Consider the following 21,282-nt stretch of genomic DNA (forward strand, 5'->3'; position numbering starts at 1 on the left):
AAATAGGCTGGGGCAAATTTTCACTGCAGATAACGACTGCCACAGATCACTGTGAGCTTTTTGTAACATAATCCTTTATGGAACCCCATAGGTTAGAGAATTTTAACTGTATTTAAAATGCAAGTCATACCTCAAATAAGTCATAACCCTCAGCTTCCACCCTATCGTATGGCCGGATGATGCCATCTTCACGAATGAAACGTGGAGGACGGAGATTAGATACTTCTTCAGTTGATTCTGCCACCCTGCCATAGACAGTGGAACGGTATTCTGATAAGCTTACTACAATTCTGAATCTCACCAACATATCTTCAAAAAGTCACCCTTTCACTTGCCATATATCCCTCTTACACTTCCTGGATACCGTACAGATGTAAACAGCGAAGACACACTGCTAGTAATAAATTCAAAGTAACATTAGCCAATTACACAGCTACAGAATAACTTGGAGGCGTTTACTCCCAACCATGGATAATTTACAGGGTGAGAACCCTGTAAATCTAAGTCACGGTTCTCACATTTATTAACACACTTTCCAAATCTTCCCTTAAAACACAAAAGCCCCTGATGTGCCCTGCTAACCAAACTTCAGACTGGCAAGTTTTTCTCCAAAAATTTCAATGGTCTTTTTTTTACAGTAAGTTTAAAGTGACATTTCGATATCTGCATTCAGCAGTACACAAACCTACCTCAAAAGTAAAATTTACACATGATCTTTCAATTACTTTCTGATCAGGGGAGGGAGTGAAAGGAGAAAGTGGACTAGTTATCATGTACTTGAACTACAACACTGTAAGATGTATTCTGAAGCATCAATTTCCAGAGATACCCATAAAATACATTCATTACAGGCTACTAGACACCTCTCAACCCCATATATCCTACTGCATATTGTATTTAACACAAATAATTGTCTGTCACTAGTAGACCACTTTACCACCTGGTATCCAACATATGGAGAGTACTTCAAAACTTCCTCTTGACATTTTACCTTTGAATTCCCTGGAAGGTACTGCTTGCCATATCTACGATGCCACCTGTTGGGCGGGCTACCACTCCTACAAGTCCCTTTCCAATTCCTTTAAAGAATCCAGCTGCACCTTCTTTTTTAGCCCCTTTAAAAGAAAGGGAACAGAAAAATAAATGGTTTTAATGACCTACTTGAAAACATTAACCACAGAATTAAAACCAGTACTGTGCCAAGCTGCACTAGAACCATTTTGTATCGGGAACAGCCCACACCCAGCAACCAATTATGTACAATCTGCTTACAAAAAAAAAAGTTCTCTGTGAAAAGTCACACATTGCTTCTTTGTCTGTTCAGACATGTTGCTGTTCACTTAACACCTTACCAGCCTCCAAAGCCAGCGTAACTGAGATGTTAACTGATTCTCCTTCTCACACTTTCAGTCTGGACTGCAGGTCAATATATCAGTTTTTATAGGTTGATAGTAATAACAAAAGAACATCAAGACTCTAAGATGCACAAGTATAATGGAAGTTAGCTATTTCTATCTCAAAATTTCATGTTTCTGGTGATACATAACTATGGAAGAGCCAAGACAGTGTTTAGAAAGCATGTGTGTTCATACACCAATGAGATACGGACTAGACCTCAAAGTATCTGCCAATAACCTATAAAGTACAACAAAATAACAATTAACTTCCAACATTTAAATCACTTTGACAGGAATTTTACTAAGAACCATTTTATCTTGGATTTTTTTCATCATCAACCGCACTCATAAAATGAGAGGCTTCACAAAAGCAAATACTCATCTCTGGCATAAAACCAAATTTGCTTTTAAGATTTCTCCAAATTTGGCATCCCAAAAAGCTTTCTTGAATTGGTGCGTTTTCTTTTAATTTTTTTTTTATTTTTATCTTTTGTATCTTTACTCTGGCTTTAAACATTAAATTGGGTACTACAACAGGCCTAACAAAATACATAATGAAGATAACCATTCCTTAATTTATACAAAGGCTGAAAAGGTGGTAAGCCAGTAACAGCTATAAATATACTTGAGTAAATCATCGTATAAGGTCACATTTGAATTATAAATATAATCTTGCTATGCCTTAGCATCACTACACTTAGATTGATATTTCTTAAAATTACAAAATAAGTTGTAAAGTATTGGGAAACCATTTAAGCAGTGCAGTGCACACTTAGTGCTTACCTTCTACAGGTTTTGTGATTATGCCCGTCACACCTCCAACAACACCCTAGAACAAAGATAATTAAGTTCCTATTAAAGAAACAGGAATGTTATTAGTCCAACTGGGCAACCAGTTGTTTCTCACCCTTAATTTTAAAACTTTATAATGAAGTTCGTTTGGCTGAGGTTTTTGGGTGTGTGCTTTTCTATTTTTTTTTCTTTAAATTTTCAAGGAAATTCTAACTGAAGGAAAGAAAAAGGAGGGAAAATAGCTGAAGCAACATTTATGCTGGCAAGAAAGACTAACAAGTCTTTTGCACAGTAATCAGTCTTGTAATAATTAAGAAAGCCACTATTTCACTTTCACTACTAATAGGAAGCCGCCAGAAATCCCAGTAATGAGCGAGTGACACCAAATATTCAAGACAAATTAACATCAAATAACTCTCTGGAAGAATTTAAAAGTCAAGTAGTTTAATGTCACTAAGGCAGAAGAATAAAAATCCACTGAGGTAACTTCCAAATTTTCAGCAAACAGTATCAGAAACCACTCTGCAATGTTTATTACTTATAATTACTTAGAAATAAGTTGACTTTTTATTTTGAATGGGAAATGATAGAATTTATGAGAAGACTTAATTTGCATTCAGGTAATACAGATCTCTCAGTAAGTGTTTACATGACGTTTGTCTCATACTTAACATGTTAACTAGAAATAGACATGATCTTTCAGCAACCAGAAAAGCTTCCCGATTTTAGCTTATTAAAAATACAGGGGTTACACAGCTATTTCAGAAAAATCTCTCCAACCTAATGTAGTACTGACTTTTATACACATTCTACTTGCTTTCTGCTCACATTCTTTTAAGTCAAGAAAACCTAGCAGTTTTTATAAGACCTCAGCATACAGAAAGTCATTTTTACTATGCAGCACATGCCCAAAGCTCATAATTCACAGCCAACTGACTTTAATGATAGAATTGACTGCAAGATAAAGTAAGAGCCCAGTTATTTTAATTACATAACACATTGTTGAACATGAGTAACTTGTTTATTTATATAACTCACAGGAGAAATCTTACTTCCTATACTTTTCCTTCAGAGATCCTAGCTTCAATTCCTCAAGTTGGCCAAACACACTACCCCAAACACTAAAGTCGATAAACTATACTGAGTCTTTTATACACCAACTGCCTGTTTGTCTCTCCCGTTTAGTTCATGAAATGATAAGGACGACATTATCAAACTTGCTCGCATATAATCTGCGAGCATGGATTAAGAGTTGGCACATTATACCCTCAACTTCAAATTCATACCCGTAACAAGCCTTTTCCTCCTTTGGCCAGGCTGTCACCAAAGTCTTTTGGCTGCCGACCCATCTCCTCCCTCCGTTTCTGCTGAAATTCTTTATCCATAGTAATAGCAGCCAAGCCTTTCCCAACAGAACCAGTGATCCTAGACACCACCCCTGCTGCACCACCTGATAGAACAGGACAGAAAGCAAAAGTTACTGTTATTTCACAATTTAACAGCAGACAACACAGAAAAAGCCACCAAATTCATAGCCATTTCCCTTCATATTCAGTTTAGATATTACAAATTTACACAGAGTGACTACCACGTGTTGTCCATGAGAATACTCCAGAATCTGGCCTGAAATCCACAAATACAGCAAAAGGTAACACTTAAATCACTTCAGTACAAGTTATATAGCGTATTGGATGGAATAATATTTTCTCTAATTACTGTAACACATGGCTACATAAAAATCTAAGGTAATGGTAACTGTAGCTTGTCATAAGAACACTTCTCAGAAATTTGAGGACCATTAGAATTATTTTCCCTATTCATCCAAAGCATGTTACAAATGCAGTGTTTCTCAGTTTGCTTGCTCAGTCCACAAAACAGACATGTAGATAGCATGAAGTAAGTTAGGTATGATCTGTATCACAAATATTGGCAATAGTATCTGACAAACTTAAATACTCATCAAAAAATTACCATGTAGCTATTTTAAAAACATAGCTTTCCCTTCAAAATAATAAGATAAAAAGCCTAAATGCAACCCATGAGTTAACCTAGTTTATCAAAACAGTAACAATATGATACATACCTACTGTGTGTCCAAGAAGACTTCTAACACCAATCACAAAGCCTTCCGCAAATTCTTCAGGTCCCTGAACAGCACCCTAAAAGTTAAGTTTCTTATGAGTAGCAGAAAACTATACATTTATGCACATGTTTCAAGAAAAACTAGCAATTCTTTTACAACTGATGAAAGTAAGGACATGTTATTTCTTTAACATCAACATAAAAAATTACTGCTTTCTTAACTGTTTGGGTGTAGAGCACAGCAACCACAGAACTACAACCCTACCAGTATATTCAATCAGCCTGCTATTCACACACAGTTGAAGAATCAGGAAGTCATACCTGGAATGGCTCATAGAAGAAAGCTTCAACTCCCTCAGACAAGCCTCTGATTAAGCCAAATGGATTTCCAAGAACGTCTAACCCAAGCACAAGAACATACATCTGTTTCAGGAGCTAAATAACAAGGGAGAAAAAGAAAAGGCAAGAAGAGCAGCAGTGTTACCAGCTGTTGTTACACATAGTTCCACATTAGAACCCAAGGCAGGTAAAATTTTTAATTTACTACCTAAGGAAGGTGTTACAGTACTCAACTATGTATTCCTACTAGAAGACAGGCTTAGGCAAAAGATGTAGTATATGTATGGATAACTATTAGAATACTTCGGTGAAGAAAAACATAAATAAAAACAACAGAAGCATCACTTAAAATTCTTAACACATTTTCAGGACACTTTTGTATTTACATTTTTGTAATATGCCACCAGATTCCTACTTCAGTACCATGAAATAAAAAGTTAGTAGCTTTTAGAGGTATTCACCTTTCCTATTTTCTGCATCCTGTGAGATACTCAAAATGTTACATAAAGGCTTGACTAAATAAACTTACTTGTTCACTATAATGTCTAACAACTCTCTTCATCAGTTGGTCTCTCTTGTAGAACTGATACTTAATTTCAAAGAAAGCAAGCCTGAAAGACAAGTAATGACACATTAGTTATAGATACTCTTCTTCCTTCTAAGTAGTTCTCTTTTTCCTTCAGATAATCCTGAAGCCCTATCCTCTTTAAAAGGAGCCCAAACCCCATCTTCCCTTTCCCCAAAGGCTGTCTACATTTATACTAGTCAAATTTTACCATGGACCTAATTATTAAATGCATAGTAATTTATTCAAAACATTTTAAACCCCCCTATTTATTAGCTTACTTGAAAACAAGATCATCCACATCTGTTAGAGTAGCTCCAATACTTTTCAACAGCAAATTTAGAGAATGGATTGCTATCATTTCTTCCTCCTTATCTGATGCTTCTCCACCAGAAGCCAGAGACAGACTCAAATGCAACTGTCAAGAAAAAATTAGTAAGACAAAAAAGACACACACCAGACAAGTTGTGTGGTGCACATGTAAACAAACCAGTGGTGAAACAGTGGTAAGTATTTTTACTCATCCTGAGGAAATGTACAATTTCAACAAACATGCTTGAACTCACAATGGTATTACTTGACAATTTTTTTCTATTCCCACACAGAAAAGTGTCAAATTACCCTAGAAGTTCAACTTTTGTTATGTTTACGTCTCAACTTCTGCGTAAATAATGTGAGAAATAAGCTCCACATATGTAACAGGTTAATTGCCAGTACAAGTTAAACTTTTAATTTGGTCTTTTACATGTTCAGTCAAAAGAAAAAGAATGCGAATATTTTATTTCCTCTAAATTCTTATGCAATCTGATAGCCATGGGGAGCATTCTATAGATTCAGAATAATGTATAATTACTGAAAAATCTAACTGATTCTGAAAAAAAAAATAATCTAACTGGTTCGAGAGAGACATGAATACAAGCCCATGAAAGTGTATTCTGCTACAATTTATCATACATTACTTGGATACCTTCAGGCCAGCATTTTATCTAGCTTTCCTCGTTATTATACCCATTGGCTCTTTGCACTTAGCAATGGTTAAGGGTCTGTTTGTACTCATGGGAAACTAAGAAAGCTTTCCAACAAAGTATTAAGTTCTAGAGAACATAAAAAAAATCCCCATTAGGAAGACAGTATGGAAGATCTCAATTACCTAGAAAATTGATCTAAGGACGTATTTACTATAATGAATTAAGAGATCATTGATATCAAGTGTTTTGTTAACCAAAAGTATCTCTATCACATACCTTAATCGGAGAAATATGGAAATGCTCAAAGAAGCTGAGCATTGACACGTCTGTTAAGGAAGACTCCATTAGCTCAGTGTTAAGTGCATCTACATCTTGCTGAATTAATTTAACCTGGTTTTATTAAAAAAAGAAAGAAAAGAAAAAATAGAACAGAAGTTTCTCATCAACATATAAAACAGCATAGTTATGTATGTGTAATATAGTTAATAATATTATGTATAAATAGATGTAAAAACATACATACATATAAACAGCAAAAATAATAATCATAGCCAAATGTAATAAAATAGTTAACTAACTAGATAAATAGCCAACAGCTCCAAACTGCAAATAGACTAATTACTTTTGTGTACCAGATTGTAACTGCACTAATACTCCTCTTTAAACTAGGACACAAAAAAAAAAAAAGAAAAAACACCCTAAAAACCCAAACCAACAAAAATAGCCCACACAACCAACAACAAAAAAACCCAAACCAGCCACAACACTTTCTGGATGACTTTTCCAATTTATGCTGTATCACTTGATAGTTCCTATTTACTGTTATATAAGTAAAATAACTTCCTGAGATTGCATTTTTGTATTTCCTCACAGAATTAGAGTTTTTATACAGTACATCTCAAGATATAAAAAAAAAAAGTTGTAAGAATGACTCTCCTATGCACACTAGAGCCAAACTTGACCTTTCTGAATACTACCCACCTACATAAAACTTAGTTTTAAAACATGAAAGCTTGTTCCTTGTTGTCTCTAAAGACAAAAGACACTGTAGACTAACAATTAGAAGCCTCTTCTATCAACCCTAACATTATTTCATCTACCAACCTTAGCACTTTGTAGCCACAGTTGAAACAACTGTGTCATCTCTTAATGAAACATTAAAAGAGCAGAAAACAGTTACACATACCCAAGTATCAGTTGCTCAAACTTGTCACTTAGTAATACTCACTGCCAATGTTCAACAGAAATTCCACTGCTTCACTGAAAATTTATTCACCATTGTCAAATGCAATATTCACTCATTTAAACAGAAGTATTCAGAAAATCACAACACACTTATCATAAAGGCCCAGTTTGGGCAAAAATCAGTTTCTCTCAGATGTTACCCTTTGTCTTTCAGCTTCCGGGTCTGTAGACGGAGTGAAAAGTTCACTAAGAGCTCCTAAAAATCCTTGATCAATCTTCAGTGCCATTTCCTGGATAAGAACCATGAAGTATCTAAAATGGGAAAAAACACACAGTGCATCCTTGTAGAAGTTTAACTTAAATATCACATGCTTACCTTACATAACTGAAGTTTTGTCATGCCATATTGCATGTTAAGACTAACAATCTACAGTATCAGTTGTCTATTTATAGTTAGGAAGGCTTACCAGCCCCACAAAGCTATAGATTACTGGACATGTTAACACTTTCAGAATTTACCTAAAAATATTAACCATCACCAAATACTTCTTATATTCATACATTATGATTCCATGTGCTCCATGGATGACATCACCTAAAGAACGTATTTCTTCCTCTTATCCAACTGCCGCTCTCCAAAAGTCATATGACCAAATATTTTAATTAAAATACACCATCCTCAAATATTATATCCACACTAGTTGAGTACAGATACTTGCATTAGAAACCATCAGTATAAAGTTTTTCTCTCATTTTTAGTACAAAAACCCAAGACACAGACATATTAACTAAGGAACATACATTTCACAATAGAACACACTGTACTGGGCTACATTAGAGACTGCATGAGCTGTCTTTTGTTAGAGCACCAAATAAACGCAGCACTGTATAGCAAACAGGCAGACATGAAGCTCTGATATTGTAATACAAGAGGGAAATAATTCTGATTACTAAGGAATTTGCATAACAGCCCCTTAACATGGTCAGCCCTTACTTTTTAAAAGTACGTTTCTTTTAGAATTATGTTTTTTCACTGGAGATGTTTAAAAACTCAATCCAAAGACAAGAACTGTTTGGATAGGAGAATGCGAACTTTAAAACAAGGTTCACTGCTAAAATGCATTAAATATCTACAGTTGTATTACAACATGCTGCCAAACTCACTTGACTTGCAGTACTTTGCTATATTCGTTGAATCTAGTGATGATGCTGATGTCAATGAAGGGTTTTGGTTCTAAATAGAAAAAAAAAAAATCTAAGCATATGTAAAAAATAAATTGTCAAGTTACTATTTTCAAGGCTGAATAAATCTGATATTACTAAAGGCTTTCTCTTACCTGAATCCAAAGCAATTGACTTGGGAGGGGCTACAGGATGAAATACAACAGGAAACATCGATCCTGGTAATTGATTATCAACCTAAGAAATTATTGCATAGTTATAGGAGTATTTTACTGACACGATAATCAAAGACCATTTCCATTTTAGAAGGCTTGAGAAACTTATTTATAGTCTATGTTCAAGAAAAATGTCATTCTTTCTTTGAGGGAAGGAGAAAAGAGGAAGAGGATTACTCTGATATTATTTTGGAACGTTATCTAATTAGTAATAAAAGGTCAGATGGTTGGAAGTGTTGCACAAAGGATGATTACACAGGTTCACACTCACAAATATTCATTTAGAGGGTCTGCAGCTGATGGCATACATTGACTGTAACAGTGAAAGCTACCTTCAGGCAAAAATAAAAACAAAATGCCAAAGATAACAGGAAAGAGGAAACTCCTTCCCACCAGCTGGTCAGGAAAAGCATCACAGTCCTCAATGAGTGCCCTCCTCTGAGGAATTCAGAAGTGAAGCAAATAGAGATGAAAATGACAATTATGATTTCTCACCATTGTTTTCCTCTAGTACTAAACACTTCTCACTAGTACCTGCTCAAGTGCTCTATTGGTTTATTTAGCAACACTATTAGTACTGACAGGAGTATGCTAATCAGGTGCAACTGTTGCATATTAATTCACTGTTAAGCTTACAGGCAGATACATTATTGCATACTATTTTTAAGTATTTAAATAGCTGTTATTTACTTTTCATTAGATAGGTAGTTTTTGTACTAAAGATCTCTGAACCTCTAGTATGCTCTCTAGAATAATATGTTACATGTCTGTATACAAACTATGTTAAACAAATTTTGAAAAAAGTTGAGATTTTTCTTTGTTTTAAAACACCAGAACATCTTTCTTTAGAAATAAACTTTCCATCATAGCACTCTGCTTTATATTAACCCACAATTTTGTGGCATTTTTTTCCATATTACTTAAAAAATCCTGGGGTGGCAGTTCGTTCTGCAGTACTGTGCCATCAATGGAGCACTCATAGCACTTCTGCTACTCTGATGTAGTGAGCTGAGCACCACATATGCAAGATTTGGAGATACTTCTTCAAATAAATGAATAAAATAAAAGCCTTAAGGTGTCTGTTTAGTTTATAGAACATGATGAAAGATGGTACCTGTAGCCAATACAATTGAGCCCGTAAGCTTCTTTGGTGAGGCGACTGTTTGAACTCAACCTGAATTCCTGACAGGAAGTTGCGTCGGATACTGCATCTGACTGGGAGACGCATTTCCATTGGAACCTTACTAAAATTCACCTGGAGATATAAGAAAGCAGAGCTAACGTGCAGTTTAATTAGAGGAACAATAAAGTATTAAGTTACTAGCAAACAGACTAGCAAATAAAACACCCTTTTCCTATTTCATGGTCACATGGCTACTGAATTACTCGATCCAATTATCTGTAAAGGTAGTGAAAACCACTAGTTTGGTAGGGACATTACATTGCAACTTTAGTTGCCCTAAATGGGAACCTCTACATCATCTCAGTAACTATTTCTTCCTGAGTTATATATTACCCTGGCATAATTAAAGACATTTACATGCAGCTGACGCTTTTACCCTGATCCTGAAACATTTAAGCTACGAGAAGCAAAAGGAAAAAGCTGTCTTTTATTCCGAGTAACATGTAACGACTTACAGACACAAGTTGTCTATACCACATACTCTAAATGCACTACTGCAGTGTACAAAAGCTAAGTATTCACATAGCTGTGGGTATGCATGTTTTTCAAATGAAAGACTGATATAGAAAAAAAGCTTGATTATAGTATTATCAAACACCTGTACATTACCTAAGATTTCAATACATTAAATTTATGTGCGGAATACAGGCATGTGTAATTAAAGTCTGAAAAAGCTCAGGTAAGTGAATTAATTTCAAGTCTTTGAACACTATAGGCTCCTTTATCATATCTAGTCATGGGAACTGCAACTTACTAAGAGGCTAAAACCAAGATTTCTGCAAAGAATTCAGGTTACAATAATGAGAATATAGGTTCATAACTAACATGCAGATACCAAGCAATCTTTTCTACCACACAAAAGCAACATTTTTTGAGATTCTTACTTCATAATACAAGTCTGGAAAATACCTCAATGCTGCCTCAGTACAAAATAATACCTCAATGCAAAAACATTCTACTGTATAAAATATGAAACTACTCCCCCCAAAAAGCTTGGGTTTTGCTTGTGTTCCTCTTAACACAGCATCTGTCTTTAACAATACAGAAGTCCGTTTTAACTGTTGCACATTCTGCAATCATTTAAACACAGAAACCTCAAAACATACCTCAGTATTGCTGTCTAGTTTATGCCAGCCTGGAGCTTGGAAAGCACTCTTACAAAGATACTTTTGATAGGCCTGTTCCAACAGGTTTATTTGCTTTTGATTAAATGGTTTCCACTTTTGCCTTGGTTTCAGTTCCCAAACAACATCAGAACTGCAAGACAAAAACCAAGGTTAACAATTTAAAGTACTTAATCCTTTCTTATGCATGCACAACATGTAAAAAGATATTATCCTAATTTTTCAGGCTCAAAAAAACCCCTGTTGTTTACTTTTTCTTTAATAGAAGCTATGAAAGGAGACAGCTAAATCCTATTTATTCAAATTGCACAGTAGGAATAAAGGCAGAACTTAATTTTACTTAAAAAGGTTTCACTTATATTTATTTAATTTGAAAGATGTGCCCTTCAACTAAACTGTACAGCTAAAAATATAATATGCTGACAAATTTTGATTCTTCAAAGGAATATTTAAGCTTCCATGTGCAGTACCTAGTAATTCCTATATAAGAGATTTCTTTTTTATTTTCATTGTTAACAAGAGAAAGTCCAAGACTATGGATTGACAAGTTTATTTCTTGATCAGGTTGCTCCAACTCCTCTGCTTGTCGTGCTTTAGAAACTAATGCAACATCATCTGTGAAAAGCAGCACTCGTTGACGTCCATCCAGGAAAGATACCCAGTGTATTTGAGTATTTGCATTGTAAGGGAATTGCCCACATTCATCCTGTATTTGGAGGGGAGAAAAAAATGGGTAAGTATATTGCAGGAGTAAATCCATGATGATGCTCTATGTTTATAAGCAAGCACGTTTACACATACAAACCAGAACTCAGCAGTTTGTTCAGTTTACTGCATCATACTGATTTGGTGGCATCTTGTATCCCAACATTGGAAAGAAGCTGGGGGTGGTTTGTTGTTGTTGTTTTTTCCTTTTGAAAAGTAGGCATTCCAGCAATATTTGTGGATGAGGGTAATATTGGAAATTATTAGAAAACAAAGGCCTTCACAGCAAAAGAAGAGACTTAGAATCATAGGTGATGGGGGAAGCAGACATTAAATCATATACCACAAAGCAGTAAAACCAGACAATCATCAAGATCTGTGCTCTTCAAATGTGGATATTCCTTATTTGTTAATTTGTGAGGCAACACTGACATTTTCTCAAAATACCAAAATAATCATGAATGTAACCATAATTATATATTAAGGAAATCAGTTTCAAACTAAAGCCACTTACAGTGAGTAAAAAAATTGACCCAAAAAAGTGCTTATACAGTACAGCACACTGTAATTGGTTAACTGAGAGAGTTCAGTTGTGAGAAACTAAATCCATTCCCAGTATAACTGAAACAAATTTCTTTCCTATCCCTACTTTTAGCTACTAATATTTCCAGTTTTCTTATCTTAACTCTGTGCCTAGTCAACAGAAAACCAAGCCACCTCTGAAGAATTCAGAGTTTAGTAAAAGGTGCAAGAGGGCTGCTGTTTAGACAGATACATAGGACTTCATTTAACCTACATTCCAGTTAAGTGAAAAAATTCTTCCTCCATCAATGCTTGTTTCCCCATTCTTTAACAAAATACTTGCCCAGTCTTATCTTAGATTCACCTCTGCTTTCATTATAGTTTCTCTTCCCCCCACTCATTTTCCATCTTGATCATTGTTATTTCACCCCCACCTCACACGTTTTCCTATTTTAATATTGCATGAGTTACTAACACCAGAACAGCTTTCAGTGAGCAACTTGAATTTTCTGCTCCATGCAAGCTTTTCCCATAGGAAGAAAGAGTCACAATAGTCAGGGGTTTTCTCCATCTTTAGGGAGATAACAAGCCAGATGCAGCACTCCTATAAAATTGGTGAATTATTCATCCTCTGTACTATTTAGATACGTCCACAGTTCATACACTTTATTCTTCTTTCATACGCAAGAAAACACGGAGAAAATGCAGGCTGGAGTTTGTGTCCAATCCCCCAATTAATATAAACATCTAAAATCTTGCTAATTGAGAAAAAACTCAGAAGTCTCTTACAGGACAAGACAGATGCAAAGTTACTGAAGAAGCTTTCTCACGGATAATTTTAGACTTGTTATAGTCCTAGATTGGTTCAGCATTCACTTCTCCCCTTCTGAAATTTACCTTAAGCAGGTCATGTTCACCAAAATTTTGGGAGTAGCCCCAAGTCAATTTTCTTGGTTTTGTTGGATCTGTCCATGCAAACAGGCATACTTGCTTTGGTTTCAACTCCATTTCCTCTTGTAATCCACTGCAGTTTCAAAGAAAAGGAGTAAAGTGACAGCATTCGCTAGTTAAGACCACTGATTGAAACAATGCAAGCAGATCATGGCACTATGTACTCCACGCCTCCAGCCTCCTGGGGGGAGGCATGAACAGCTTGGCTATCCACTCCAAACAAGTCCAGCTGCAGCTAGGCTCTTGGTGAACTACAGTCTATACTCCCAGTTCATTCTCTCCACTTTCTAAAACTATGAAGACTGCTTAAAATTAGACAAAACATTTCATTAAAGGGAAATAATAAAGAAAAGTTGGTTTTTTTCTATTTTTGAAGGTACCATAATGGTAAGAGAGAATTACTTTCTTCACAAAGGATACCCCGTGGTCAAACAACTAATGGTGAATTGTTTCTTTCACATACCTCTGTTTATATCTGAGAGAGTCCCATGAAGTATGGTTAACAATAAGGGCTGGAGCAGCTCCCTCATGGTAATCCGAGAAGCTTATGACAGTAGAATGCTCAGAAACATTCACATCTACCAGTAGGCCCCCATTCTGGAGACGAAGTTAGACAGAAAGTTCAGTATTTGTTCTATGCATAAATTCAAGTTAGAACAGGACTAAACTGTTATTTTTAGATCAGTCTTTCACCAGCATCTTATATGTGAAAAAAGGAAGTGTATTCTACCTTATCTAGTAACAGTTAGCTCACACACATTGGTCACCAGCTTAAGACAGACATCATGTAGTATACTATTTTTAACTTAATAGAGCTGTTCAGCTTCCTATAAGCTTGTCAAAACTAAATCAACTAGACCACTTCACACAGCCATGAAAACATTAACAACATTGCAAACTTGATTCACAATCTTCTTTATGCAACAGAACCAAAGTGCAATGCACCAATACCTTAAGGCACAAGGTTTCAATCTTGACGATCTTAGGGAGTCAAGCTCTCCCAGGTTCAATACCATAAGGCTAAAATGGAGTATTGAGAACAGATCAAACTCAGTCTCACCAATTCTTCCAGCCTCAGCAGAGTACCGTTATCCTGGGCTTTAAATAGGAATGGCTTGGATGAGTTTTCATAGCCAACTACTCTTACACAAAGTTCACCAGATGAGTTTTCAGGCCAAAATGGAAGACACTGTAGAACAAGAAATATGCACTACTTAAACAGTTCATATAGTAAGCCAGCAGTAAAGCAATCCATCTTGTCTGACTAAAACTATTTCAAATGCCTTAGTAGTTCTTACCCCAGTACCTACTGATTAACATCTCACCTACATTTAGTGAGTTATCTAAACTGCAGGACTTGATTAATTTACCAACATAAGCAACCTGTGCTGTTCAAGTTGCCCTGAGATGCGAAGTATCCACATCATACCATCAGAAGTGACAGAGCTTCTCAAAGAGCACTGCTTTTTCCCCTCAGTGACCGTTAAAGACCAGATGTTTGTCTACAGTAACATCCAAAGGAAAAAAACTGAAACATTACCTCTGAAGTTGAGATATAATTCCATTTATTAGTTGGAAAAGAGCCATTAGGACCAATTTCTCCAACTTCTAGTTCCAGAGAAGACTTGTTTGCTATTGTGTAGAACGGGGTGAAGGTAACTATCCTGGTAAGGTTAAAACTGCTCATTTTGATGCTAACTCCAACCTGTTGAAGGACAATTTAAGCAAATGTCAACAACAAGCTTAAGAGAAAAGTCAGGATGAAAAAAAAGAGAAAAGCCAACATTAGTCTAATTACAAAGGTTATCACTCAACACTCCTGTTCTTAACAGCTGTAATAAAAGAACCAAACAGCATGCCGTAAAATCCGCGAACTATACAACCAATTAACATAGTGGTGAAGTGAGTTTTAGCTGCAGCATTTTGTAGTTGTAGCATTAGTGGGGAAAATCTAACAGTATTCCCTCTAATGTAAATCAAGACAACCTAAACTGATCACATCAGAGATCAGTTAAAGAGTATACTCCATATTATTACAAAGTATATTCTTTATCCTGCTTCATTGTGGAAATGCAGTCTTATACAAGGCTGCCAAGTGAAGATCTAAACAGTTGCAAACAATTATGAATTTTGAATGTAAACTCTTACCTCCACTATGAGAGTTCACTATTGTATTTTTGAACAGCCTAGTACTACACACTTGTTACATAAAGCACGTTTCATGAATTACACCAAAACTTCTGCTGGTGAAACTACTTGTTGCCAGGCCCAGACCTGAATAGCTGGGGCATAAAAATTATTACCCTACATGTTAAATATTTCCATAGTTTAAAAACAATGTAAGTCGTGAAACAAAGGCCTTAAGCAGAAAAAGACATCAGGCCAAAAAAAAAACCACCAACCCAGGAGAGCTCCACAAAAGACAGAAACCTATCTTACCAGATAGTCCATGTTATTAGCTGAACACTTGACACATCCATAGCTTCCTACAGTATCAAGGGAAAAGCTACTGGACCAAGTGCTAGTCGAAATACATAACTGGATCTACACACAAAAAAGAACATGGAAAGTACTTCAATAAATTAATTTTAATGTACAGTTCATGCATTATGGAGTGCAATTATATCACATGTAGCAGTATAAAGACAACACAAATGCTTTTAAAACCTTCTATAAATTAAGATAAGTTTATGCATGTAGTATCGCTATTAGTATTCTGATTTATTCATCTGTGCCTGAGTTTTGGGAAAGATGTTACAGTAAAAGGTAACAAAATAGAGGAATCCTTATTGACTCTTATGTTCATGACAGCACACACAGAGATGGCAAGAAAAGCTACAATTTTGTGGTGCTTCACGAACTTGAAGAGAGCAGAGGAAATAATCAAAAGAACACCTTGTCAAAACTGTTTCTTCAACCATTTCTTCAACTATTGTTGGGCCAAAGATATTTAAAAAGAAGAAAGGGCCACTTCAGAAAAAAATCCTCTATTACAGGACTCTTCATTTGACTACACAAATATCTCGTCAAAACAAAATCAGAGCAGAAGAAATACATTTCACATAGGGCAGAATATTTACATTGCGCCTTTGAAATGTCAAAGTACCTAGCCGAGTAAAACACAAGCCTGCGATTCCTCTTTATCCAGTGGAAAATGCCTCCACAGGAAGATTCAGAGCAGCCTTCCTTTGGTCTATAAAGGGAGTCCACACTCTTAATTTATGTATCTACATTAAAATTCTCTGCCCAAGGGAACAGTTTTCTGGTAAGGTACCCACTGAGTTTTCAGGACCTAACCACTCTATACCATCAGCCAGCTTCTGGCCAGGATGAAAGTTAGCCAATGGGATGCAGTGCAAGACCTGGAAAAAGTTGCAATAGACTACTTATTAGTCCAAAAAGTATAATTAACAAGAAGAAAGCAGCAACCAAATGAAGGCCTATAGATTTAAATGCTACCAAAAAAATTCCTTAGACAAAAATATATGTGTGTGTTTTTTGCCCCTCAGAGCAGGATTTTGAAACACTGCCACCAGAACCTTATTTTTACCTTATTTTTACTGAAAATATTTTTCTTTTTAAAGGAGAACAAAACAATATCTCTGTAGTCTGCTGGATGCTTCACATGAGTGTCTTCGGCTCGATATTGGAGAATACGGGAAGTCTTGTTTATTATCCAATAAGGACTGAACACAGACAAGATCATACGGCTTCCAATTTGCCTAGTATGTATGTAAATATCCACTGTCATCACTGTCGCAGAATGGGATGTGAAACACACAGAAAAAAATTCAGGCATCCCATCACAAATTTTAAGATGCCCATGCCAGTCTTTGCCTTGATATTTTATCAACACAAGCTCCATTATTTCTCCGTTGATTCTTGAATGAAAAACATCTGCAGCACTCCCTTCTACCAATTCAGAGGCTTCTGCTGTTCCCTGTAGCAAAATTAAAAGGGGTAAATTAAGTTTTTAATACATAAAATTTAGGTATTCAAGAAACAGCATTTTATTCTTCTCTTGCAGGATGCACACATCTCAGTACTACGTCCCAGTGTCCAATCACTTTCATTTGAGCCTGATCCTATGAATAATTTGAGATCAATTGCACTTTTGTTGCAGGACAATAAAGACTGTTTAATTCTGGATTTCAAGGAGGCAAACTAGTTCCAATGTATCCCCTGTTTCTGTTCCCTCTCTCCTGCATGATTTCCAGAGGATTTCAGGCTGGATGGGGCTCTGAGCAACCTTATCTAGTTGAAGATGTCCCTGCTCATTGCAGGGGTGTTGGAGTAGATGACCTTTAAAGGTCCCTTTCAACTCAAAGATTCTATGATTCTGGCAACGAGTTCTTATTCATATACTTACAATACTGGGTGCAACACTGAATTGGACTGTGCTGCAGATGTACAGCCAGGACTTTTCACATTAAAGAACACCCAAGGCAAAAAGCCAGCAGCTGTGCCATGCTCTTTGGTAGCACAGCTTTCCTCAGGCAGTAGCATCCCGCAACAACAGCTTTACTAGTTTTTACTGAGAAACACTGTATTTTACTGAATGGAACAGTGGCCAGGCTCAGTAGGTTGAGGGATGTGAAGACAAATAAGCACACAGCCATCTACAGGTACAGTGACTTCAGAAATAGATTTGAATTACCAGTTTCTAGCTCCTTAGTCAAGGCAATGGCACTCTATTCTACATTCTGTGACTGCGAGTACAGTGAGGGTAAGGAAAAGTGGAAACAGTGCCATTACAAACTCACAGCCACTTATGTGAGTAGGACAAAACAGAACAAACTAGGATCATAGTTCTAAATCCTCACACCTTTTCTATTTACTAAAATCACTCAGCTTTCATGAAGAAATACTAGATGCTGAAAATACTGAAAGAGGAGGAAAAAGTCTGTGTAGCATCCCACAAAGAAATCTTCCAATTTGTGCAAGGAAGACTTCAGAATAGTCCTCGGAATCAGGTGTCAGAATGGAGAGAAGTTGTGTTTTCTACACAGAAAAAAGCTCCAGAAATCTCAGATGCTTTTTCTTACACCTCTTCCTTGGAAACACAAGCTATCTTGCAAAACACAAACCACATCTCAGAACATCATAAAAGAGAAAGGCCAATCCAGTACAGGATTCATATTTAAGGATCAAGGCTGAACTGGCCAGGTACACCCAAATAAAAAACAGTTAATCCTCAAAACTCACAAAATCAGTCCGGCAGCCGACTCACTCATTTACAACAGAAAACAAAAACCAGCATTAGGTATCTTCCACACTACATTCACCTCCACTTCTAAGTAAATAGAGTCTTAAGTTAAAAGCAAGTAAAGGATTTACAAATAAAACCATAAAATAACTTACCTCAAGTAAGTATCTCAAGGAGTATGGTAAAAGATTCCTCACAGTCAGTGTAGGGTAAAGGTGGATAATGTAGGCAGGATCCCACTCCTCTCCATAAGCCGAAATAAAATTTAGTTCATCGGGTACAGCTGTTGAGCTGATTATGAAAGGCAAGAAATTTGTCTCGGTGGCTGGGCACTGTAACAGGCACTTTACTTCATTGCTCCTGTGTAGCTCTTCCCTCCAGGCAATATAAGTCATGGACTCTTTAAACTGACCCTCTAACATTCCTGTTGGTCGAACATACAGATGACACCTATGGGAAGAAGACAGGTAATGGTATACAATAGCTTTCCAGCAACAGGTAACTTCACCAATTTTAAAGTCACAGTTAACATTCTGAAGGGCTAATTACCTAATAAAGGCAGCATTTGGGGTTTTTAGCCCAGTCAGGAAGATTTCCAAGTGCAAATTTAAGCTTCCACACTAATGCTGTATTTGTGCATCAGTCTCACAAAGATTAGTCCTACAGACCAGAAAAAAAAAAAACCAAAATCTACCTGTACGAGTGTAAAGGAACGTGAAATTCCTCTTCTGGCTTGGATATGCCAATTGGCTCCAGCGACTTGGAGTTCCTAGCCAGTTTATAGATTATAAACGGGACTGAGAAATGGTTCTTGATCTAGGATCAAAATGCATAATTTTTATTATTTTCTATGGTACAAGTTTCTAAAGGAAAAAGTATGAATAGTAACAAGGAAAAACAACATTAGTAGATTTAACTAAACTCCTCTGGAAAACAGAGTTCTATTCATTTTACTAAGAAATACAATTCTGAAGGACAACAACATGTAAACATATGAGAAAACTATGTTTAAGTTCCATGAATTGAAAAATATGCTTAAAATGCCAAGTCACATTAAAAGTACATATTCTAACCTCAATGTTGAGATAATTAAGAAAGCCCAAACTTAAAAGTAAAACCCAAATTTTTCATTTATCACTAAGACACACACATATAGAGAATACAGCTAAAAATTCACATTACAAATAGAGTCAAATACTTAACAATTGCCTTTAAGTTACTTTTCTGAAAAGTATGATCTCAAAATGCATTAAGGAAGAAAAGCAAAGTCATTCAGAGAAAAGCACCACTTTCAGGCTTTTGGCTTGTTTGGTTGGTGTTTTTACCTGCAGAGGAGATCGTACAGTAATAACTTTATTTCCTTCTGTAGCATCTGTCTGTACAATGATTGAGTCTGAGCGATCAACAAGAAGGTTTCTTACGTTGTACAGTCGTCGACCTGGTTTGGCTATGGGAATGTTTACCACTTCGTTATATCCTTGAAGTTCTAATCCATAAAAATATACAAAAGTCTTAATTAGGCAAAACAAATCACATTACCATTTTCTATTTGAACAATACTTTAGCTTCTCTAAACTCAGCAACAACCAGAATTAAAACACTCTCTGGAAAAAGCACCTTGAAATGGTATTTAAGGCACCACTGAAGGACAGCTTTAAGGTCAGAATACTCTTGAAGACCGTAACTTTAGATTATGGTTTATACCTTGCACAATAAATACACCAAACAGTAAACGAAGGTATTCGTTGGGTGAGTTTACAAAATGCAGAACATGAACATGATCTTTGTATCATGGCCAAGTACCTTCGGATGGGATGGGATGGAAAGGAAAAAAAAACCTGAAGATTATCTATTAATAGTTATTATATCCTAGGAGCATTTTCGGACAAAGCTAAAAACACAGAAAAATCATAACTGCTCTCAAGTAACTGGGTAACTACAGAAAGCTGGATGGTAGTAGGGATATGAGAAATGAAGATCCTGTTTAACAGGACTTGGAACCCCACAGGCCTATGTCCCAGAGGTCTGTAAGATGGTCTATCAATTACTCCACTAGAATGCCTTTCATTTCTTCCAAAGGGGGAGAAAAAAAAAAAATTGTACTTTTCACTCTCTGAAAGACTGGAGAGAAGGAGTTTTACATCTTTCTAAGAAGTCCAGTAGATAGTTTAATATTTTTAAAATTGCCATCAATATTCAAAAGTAGTTTCAACACGGTGTACTTCACCTGAATTTTGATCACATTGAATTTAATCGTGTTGACTCCCCCATCTTCCCATTTTCAACATGTCATAATGCACAATGTTCCCTAGCATAATACCTAAATTTAAAGAGAAGACAGAGCTTTCTTGTCGGTACAATGCAGACGACTGTCCTTGTTGGGGCGCTTCAAAAGCGGAGTATTCCAGTTCCATGTTCTGACCAATTTCTACATTGTTCATGTTTTCTTTTTCAACTGAACCAACTATCCGAAAATTGGAGCTAGGAAGCACTTTGAAAGGAACGCCTAGAGCATTTTTCACTATGAAAGGTGCTGTCTCTTTAAAGGAATAGTCAAACGTGGATGCAGTGCCTTCTGAAAATGCCTGTAATGAACAACACATATAATACATCATATGTAAATAGCCACAATAACATTTGTATAACGGCTGTAAGAGACAGTTCCTAGCAACTACCATTTTAAAGAAAAAAAATATATATTGCAATACCTACACTTGGTATAGTAGTATTTCAGGGAAGTAAAGGTTAACTCCAGAAAATGTCATTATTATTCCGTGACTTGCAGCAAATGTTGATGCTACAATAAGTATTCATGCTCCTCATCAGGTTTGTTGGTTTTTGGGGGGTTTGGTTTTTTTGGTTTTTT

At 36.1% G+C, this 21,282-nt stretch overlaps 1 protein-coding gene across 1 annotated transcript in view; it reads right to left on the reverse strand.

Moving 5' to 3' along the window:
• Positions 1-21,282, reverse strand: part of VPS13C (vacuolar protein sorting 13 homolog C) — a gene marked incomplete at both ends in the record, with an annotated part of 92,249 nt that overhangs the window by 11,687 nt on the left and 59,280 nt on the right. The window contains 25 exons of the mRNA XM_082005262.1: positions 131-245; positions 992-1,115; positions 2,181-2,226; positions 3,476-3,639; positions 4,273-4,348; positions 4,593-4,706; positions 5,140-5,221; positions 5,457-5,593; positions 6,420-6,533; positions 7,529-7,640; positions 8,493-8,562; positions 8,666-8,747; positions 9,840-9,980; positions 11,015-11,165; positions 11,503-11,738; positions 13,157-13,283; positions 13,674-13,807; positions 14,271-14,399; positions 14,751-14,915; positions 15,650-15,754; positions 16,761-17,150; positions 18,572-18,866; positions 19,111-19,232; positions 19,742-19,902; positions 20,737-21,001. Of these exons, the coding sequence (XP_081861388.1) occupies positions 131-245; positions 992-1,115; positions 2,181-2,226; positions 3,476-3,639; positions 4,273-4,348; positions 4,593-4,706; positions 5,140-5,221; positions 5,457-5,593; positions 6,420-6,533; positions 7,529-7,640; positions 8,493-8,562; positions 8,666-8,747; positions 9,840-9,980; positions 11,015-11,165; positions 11,503-11,738; positions 13,157-13,283; positions 13,674-13,807; positions 14,271-14,399; positions 14,751-14,915; positions 15,650-15,754; positions 16,761-17,150; positions 18,572-18,866; positions 19,111-19,232; positions 19,742-19,902; positions 20,737-21,001 (3,657 nt within the window). The remainder of the gene's footprint in view (positions 1-130; positions 246-991; positions 1,116-2,180; positions 2,227-3,475; positions 3,640-4,272; positions 4,349-4,592; positions 4,707-5,139; positions 5,222-5,456; positions 5,594-6,419; positions 6,534-7,528; positions 7,641-8,492; positions 8,563-8,665; positions 8,748-9,839; positions 9,981-11,014; positions 11,166-11,502; positions 11,739-13,156; positions 13,284-13,673; positions 13,808-14,270; positions 14,400-14,750; positions 14,916-15,649; positions 15,755-16,760; positions 17,151-18,571; positions 18,867-19,110; positions 19,233-19,741; positions 19,903-20,736; positions 21,002-21,282) is intronic.

The sequence above is a fragment of the Phaethon aethereus genome (genome assembly GCF_964289735.1).
Source record: "Phaethon aethereus genome assembly, chromosome: 12".
NCBI classification, from domain to species: domain Eukaryota; kingdom Metazoa; phylum Chordata; class Aves; order Phaethontiformes; family Phaethontidae; genus Phaethon; species Phaethon aethereus.